Genomic DNA, 7261 nt, shown 5'->3' on the forward strand with positions numbered 1-7261 from the left:
TCAGCAGCCAAGCAAATTAAGTATTTATACTTTTCAGGGACTCCTCTTGAATAACAGCCCAATAATTATATTGTGTCTTTGTTTATTGTGTCTCTGTCTCACTAGATTTAAGGTAACACTGCCTTGAAAACTCTCTGAAGCAGTTCTACTTTGTCCACGTGGGATTATCACAATTGGAATCTAGTTGACCACAACTAATAGAGTGCTGGTGTGGTGCTGTAGCATCAGCACTGGACTGCTAACCACAAGGTCATTGGTTCAAACCCACCATCCAGTTCTTTGGAAACCCTATACAGGGTCGCTATAAGTCAAAACTGACTCAATGGCACTTAACAATAATGATGACAGTAAGAATCAAGCTACCACTGAAACAAACCAGTAGTTGCCATTTCAAAGCTAGTTGAAACGCTGAACTGCTATTATTATAAGATTATTCAGTTCAATTGCTAAAAAAACAGAAATACGTCTATTTCCATTTGTGAAAAGAGTCCTATATACAAGGAGTCAAGAGATGAGGCAGTTTTTCCGAGGGGGTAAGCCACAGGATGGTAATCAGATATGATTCATTTTGAACTCTGCAACTTATTAACTGTGCACTTCACATACTTAAGCCTCAGTTTCCCAATCTGTCAAGCGAACATAATCCCACCTATTTCATAAGGCTATTAGAGGGTCAAATACTATAATACAGTTGGGATGACTGACACAGAGAACGCTAGCTACTCTTCCTGTCACAGACATTCTGGATCTGTCAGTAATGAGGCAGAGCTTCTAGGCTTGGCCTTTCTTTCTGTAACATGGGAATGAAGTCATTTGCCCTACTTTGAATGAAAGCTAGAGATGAAATGATAGCACGCCTTTTGAAATACTGTAAGAGTTAAAAAGCCTAGTCCATAAACAAGTCATTCATTGTGGCAGATGAAATATTCAATGTATGAATTATTCACAGCACTGGCTTACAGTCCTTCTTCTTGAAGTTTTGACCATTTCATTACTTGTTAGTACTTGATTCATAACTTAGCTCCCTTCCCACCAAGACCTATCTAACTTAACTGGTGAATCTAACTCAGTGTTATAATAACATGATTAGCCCCCCTGTGAATTGCTTTTTATAAACAAATACTGATATTAGTTTACTTTCCCATTTGAGAAGCTCTCAGCCTATATTTCCCCATTTGCTATGGTTTTAGAAAGGCAGAAAGTGACCCAGAAGGAACCCCTGTTCCATGGCTGGTAACAGCTCTGAGACTTCAACTCTTCAGCAGGCTCTCGGCCTTGAATTTCTTTCTACATGAAATGTTTTTTTCCTTATAAAAATGTCCTGTGCTTAAATCACCCTGATTTGGGGGAAATATTGCATTTTTAAAATAAATAAATACAAAATGATTCTTTGCTCTACAATGACGTCATGGATTAGAGTAGTCTCAAAATCTTCAATCGTAATGTCTTACAAATCTATAAACATTATTTCTTTGCAGTACTTAGAATATATTACTATAATACGCTGTAAGTATCAAACTATAGATTACCCTCTGTTGAATGTTTTAGACATTTTAAGAAATGGCAATTTGCCAACGCCCCAAGGTAAAGTAGCTCAGTTGAAAGAACTGTAGCTTTATGGTTTTATAGGCCAAGGTCTAATTTCAGCTCCACTTGGCACTATGGGATAAAGCACTGGACTACAAGGTAGGTTTGAACCACACCACAAGGTTGGCGATTCAAATTCACCAGCCACTCCTCAGAAACCCTATTAAGGGTCGCTAAGGAGCTCTGGTAGCATAGTAGTTACGAGTTGGGCTGCAAACCTCAAGGTCAGCAGTTCGAAACTACCAGCTGTTCCACGGGAGAAAGATGAGGCTTTCTGCTCCCGTAAAGATTTACAGCCTCGGAAGCTCAGTACAGGGTTGCTATGAGTCAGAACCAACTCCACAGCACATAACCACCACCACGTGTCAGAACCAATTCAACAAGCACATGACCACAACACCACCACCTAGCTCTGTAGGATAAGCACTGGACTTCAAACCACATGATCAACAGTTTGAGCTCACCAGACACTCCTTGAAAGGAAGATGAAGCTTTATATTCCCACAAAGATTAATAGCTTCAGAAACCATATACAGGGTCACTATGAGTCCACACTAACTCAAAGGCACTTAATAACAACCACCACCACCTAGTGTGGGGAGTCCTGGTCTGGCCCTGTCAGCTAAGTACTGGACTGCTAAACCAAAGGTTGGTAGTTTAAGCCCACCAGCTGCTCCTCAGAAATCCTATGCAGGGTGGCTCTGAGTTGGAACCAACTCGAGGGCATTTAACAAAAACCTACTAGCTATGTGACCCAGGCAAACTAAACTAAACTCTGTATAACCTGGGGTCCACATGGGAAATGGAGATGACGATACTGTTCTCGTAGGTTGTTGTGATGATTAAATGAACAGGCAAAGACACCTAGGAAATGGCTGGTACCTATAGCCTTTGTAAATGTTAGATTTCTGTTCATCTAAGACTGAGAACTTAAAAAAGTTTGACTTCATCTTGCGAATGTGAAAATATACTAGGGCGGTTTCTCTATTTATACCCAAAGTTAGGACAATGCAACATAGCATAAAAGATGGTGTTATTTTATCAAAGTCTGAGCCTTCTTTTCCTGGGGCTACGTTTATCTCTTCTAGTAACCAGGTGTCTTTCTTTCTTGAAAGGTTTCTTTGCCATACTCACACCAACTCTTGGCTTTTTAAATTCCTTTCCAGCACTTGAATTTCTCTCATTTCTTCCTACGGTTCCTTAATTCATCTTTTATATAAAAGATAAGATTGTTAATCTAACTCAGTCTACCATATTTGTAAAAAATATTCATAATGAAAGGAAGTTTAAGTTCCTTTCTTAAGTTTCTTCTTAAGTGAAACCCATAAAGTTACTCCTGTGTGGTCTTGAAGGGATACTTGTGAAGGTGAGAGAAGGTTTCTACTATTTAGTAAGGCAGATTGGCTGGACCAATTGAGATGAACCACAGCATCACAAAAGCCCTGGCCAGGTAGCTCTTGTGTCCAGCCCACAGAATCAAGGCACTTTGATGTAGCCCCTGGTTTTTCATTATTAGATCGGTCAAGTCAGCTCCAATAATAAGAAAATAAAAGATCTCCATATTGATTTGATAACGAGTTTGGAGAATTTCATGGCAAGACCTTCTCTAATTGATTGTGACTCTTAAGAAATCAATTTTCAAGACATAAAAAAGTGTTCTTCCAAATATGGAAGTGCTGATTATGACTGGCAATCTTTTTGATTTTCATCACTTGTAAAAACATGCCATACACTCTTCTGAAATCCAACATCAATTTGACTGAGATTCTACTTTTTCTTTTTTTTCAGGCAGATAAAAATGTGTTGCTTTTCTTTAAAAACCTCATTAAGTCTTGATTAGTTTACAAGAACATGAGTCTTCAGGTATCAGGCTGATTGGTGAGATGTGAAAGATAACATTTCATAGGTTGTGTTTTGTGGAATTCAACTTAACATTATTCTTTAGATGATGAAACCATTTAGAAAAAGATTCTCTTACCAATCTTAATTGCTACAAACACAATTGCACCTCAGTATATATCAGTACAATATTAGTTATCATCATCTTAAATTCCTTCAAGCTGTAACTCATTATAAACTCTGAGTCCATCAAAGCTGGTGACAGAAGAAATCAAGGACCCACATGACCAGTGATGAAGTTAGAAAAGAAAAGAAAAAACCCAGGGTAAAGGAAATACATTTTTTAAGCAATAAAAATAGTATGGACTAAATACATTGAAACACATAAAAGCAGGAATCTGTGTAAGGCAAAACTTGTCAGGGAAGAAAAATAAAAACATTTTCCACTAATAAAGGGAATAGAAGCATAGTTAGACTGCCCATTATCCAAGGTGGAAACCTTGCAAGACCTGGAAAGCATAGCTGTCCTGTATAGTTCTGGCTCTCACAGGTTTCATTATAATTTAGTTAAGGTACATTTTGCAAAAGTAAATCTAGTTTCTGATTATGTTAAAAACCAGTTAGATCATGGATATAGCATTGTGCCTTCTAAGACTGTGTGGGTGGCATTTAAGAGGTCATGAAATTTTAGAAATGTTTTTCAAGCTGCTTACAATGGCCCTTGGAATTCTTTAGGGGTCACATACTATGTGGTTCCCCGAGGCTAATCTATTTGTTGGAAAGTTTTAAGTTCCAAAGAAAGCATTAGTTCAGCCATTCTATAAAAACAGCAGCAACAGAAATCTATTAAGCCAAGAGAAAGAAGTGTGAGTAAAATAAGTTTGACTCACATTTCTTGACTCTAACAATGGTATTTCACTTATTGGTGGCGATCTTTATCAATTAAAAATGTTGGGAGAGTGATTTACGTTCTCTAAGGTAAAGAAGACTAAGAAGGAGTGTCCCATTGCTCTGTGGTAGGACTAAATGAAATACTGTGTGTTCAAGTACTCAGCACTGGACACGCTGAATACACAACAATCCAGGGGTTTGACTAGTAACATGTACTGTTACAACTAAAAAGGATCATTCAGCTAGAAAACAGTTTTTATTTCTAAGAGTAAGCTTGAGTCTCTAGAAATATTAGCATCACCAGTAAGATGTGAGAAAATAGAAACATATAAAAGTTCCCCACTGGCAACTTTATACATATAGAGTATTTTTCTGCAAGTTTATACATATAGTCAAGTCGTTTTCCCTTCCTCAAATTACTCAGGGGTTCAAGACAAGTAATATAAGCATCTAAAAAATATGCCTTAAATTTATATCAGTTTATATGACCATACATTTTCATAAAGACAAATGATCATTCCTTCCAGGTGATAGAAAATCAGCTGGATTTAAATCAAACTCAACCCCAGAACAAACCCAGGCATTCTGGGTGGTGTACTGCACATTAATGGCCACCTGCAAACCATCAGGTACCCTCAGGATCAAATAGAGTACCAAGAACCTTGCCAATGAACATCTCACAACCCTAGGCTTTAGAACATTCATATGCGTTTGGACTATGTTTCCAGTTTGCTGGAAGTAGACTCATTTTCACTCACACATTACGGTTCCCACTTTAGCATTTCCCCTTCTCATACCCAGAGTAGACAAACTTTTGACATAGTTTATGAGTTAACAGTCTGCACAGGGTTTGGATTCACTGAGACCAAGGGAGGAATGATGTAACACATTTTCCAACAGAAGATATACTCACTGAGGCAATGAGCAAACAAACTGCTGGCAAAGCCAACCGAAATTCTAAAGGCCATCAAAACAACACTAAAAAAACAAAACAAAATGTTTCTTCAACCAGATTCTAAAGTTCCCGGGTTCCAGCAAGGCTGACATGGAGTCCAGTTTACCGGAGTTAATCTGGTTAATGCTTCGTTCTAAGATGTGGAGTTTATTAAGACTCTGACCTACCATCACTGCTTCCCCTGAGGACTACATCTGGGGAAGGTGTCTGCCGGGAACGGGAGCCAAAGGAATCTAGGCTGTCGAAGGAATCATCTCTGCCATGCCGCGGAGGGGAGAGGGAGTCGCTGCGCTCGGAATCCCAGCAGTCGATGTAGCCACTGTCTCGGATGCTACGCTTAGGACTCTCTGTATCTTCAGTCTCCTGCCCAAAAATAAAACGAAAGGATTAGACAATACTGCAATAGATGTAGGGCCTACATAGCATCAGGTACTGTGGTTCCCCTCCAATCCTGCATATCACATCTGTATGGAAAAGTTACGGCTGCCAGTTAGAGGATTGATAATCATCTACAAGCCATAGCTCCCCATGAGAAAATCACACATGCCATCTCCAAAGAAAATATCCAACTGACACCCAACAATGTACAAATTTTTAAAAGCAGAGGGATTATTAATAAACAATGACAACATTTGGATTCAACGACACATGAGAAACACAAATGAAAAACTAAAACCTTAACCTTGACCCGTCTTTTGGAATCCATAACTGCATGTCTGTACTGGGAACGGACCCCTAGTTGAGCTGCACAACTGCTCCTGTCTGTGTTATCTGGTAAATGCACGCTGTATTGGTTTGTGCAGCAGAATTAGTTCTGTAAAATCCTGGAGCAACGTGCTTCCATCTCCTCCTGCTACCTTGAAGGGAAATTCCTGCTCTGAAAGGAAGCTGTCTTTCTGAGGCAAAAAAATTAAAAAAAAAAAAAAAAGCAATGAAAAAATATGCAAAATGCTTTTCCTGATGCCTCAGAAGAATCCAGGCATGCTCTCTGCTCTCGGCCAGCTCTTGGCGCTGAGGGAGCTGAAAGCACTTGTGGCTGACCCACATGTTCAGCGCACTGAGAACAATGGCCGTCTTTGACAGCCTGTGATTATAAATTCTTTCCAGTACAAGCAGCACATACTACAACACTGAAACTCCAGCAGAAGAAAGGTCAGTGTAAGCCATCCTCACTCTCGTATAATAATAAAAGCCTTATTCCCACCAGTGTCTTAGCATTAATTACACTCATCCGGGCTGAGGAAAACAAAAATAACTCTGGTCACTCAAAGATAAATCTCACTTTAATCTCTCCCAGACTGTCACTTAAATTCAGGACTAGGGATGATATTGGCAGAGGACTATGTTCTCATGTGAAAGGACTGGAACATCAAACTGTGAATTTCCCGGGATGCTCAGGATTGTCTCTTTCACCTTTCCAATAGAAAAAAAAAAGGAAGAAAGATTTTCCGTTATCAGAATTTTTGAGAACTGTTCTAAACCATTCTGGAGCCAACATCACTGCAGGAAGCACCCTTGTGGGCTACTACTATCAATTAGGATACAGCACTGGATCCCAGGGTCTGTATGAACCACAAGGTTGGATGTTCAAACTCACCAGTCACTATCTGGAAACACTATACAGGGTTGCTATCAGTTGGGACCAACTTGAAGGCACTTAACAACAATGATCATCAATTATATCCCCATCCCCTGACACACTCCCCAAAGGGAGGGCCTGGGGAAGGAGTGGGTGGGAGGAAAATGCAGGGCTGGGTGCTAGCACCCTGTAGCCTCCAAACAGAGAGCTTGACTGGGGCCTAGGAAGACTGGGTCATCACAAGAGCACAGAGAGCTTGACTGGGGCCCAGCAAGACTAGGTCATCACAAGTGCACAGAGAGCTTGACTGGGGCCCAGCAAGACTAGGTCATCACAAGTGCACAGAGAGCTTGACTGGGGCCCAGGAAGACTAGGTCATCACAAGAGCACAGAGAGAGCTTGACTGGGGC

General features: G+C 40.0%; 1 protein-coding gene across 5 annotated transcripts in view; it reads right to left on the bottom strand.

The window, feature by feature from the left end:
• LIMCH1 (LIM and calponin homology domains 1) overlaps positions 1 to 7261 on the bottom strand; it is a 567717-nt gene that overhangs the window by 130424 nt on the left and 430032 nt on the right. For 3 of the 5 annotated variants that reach the window (XM_006876603.1, XM_006876602.1, XM_006876604.1), the window contains exon 7: positions 5440 to 5635. In XM_006876603.1, the coding sequence (XP_006876665.1) occupies positions 5440 to 5635 (196 nt within the window). Of the gene's footprint in view, positions 1 to 5439; positions 5636 to 5954; positions 6341 to 7261 lie in introns of those variants that run through there. The other 2 variants (XM_006876606.1, XM_006876605.1) reach the window with 2 other exon arrangements.

Source organism: Chrysochloris asiatica, unplaced genomic scaffold (assembly GCF_000296735.1).
Source record: "Chrysochloris asiatica unplaced genomic scaffold, ChrAsi1.0 scaffold00394, whole genome shotgun sequence".
Lineage (NCBI taxonomy): Eukaryota > Metazoa > Chordata > Mammalia > Afrosoricida > Chrysochloridae > Chrysochloris > Chrysochloris asiatica.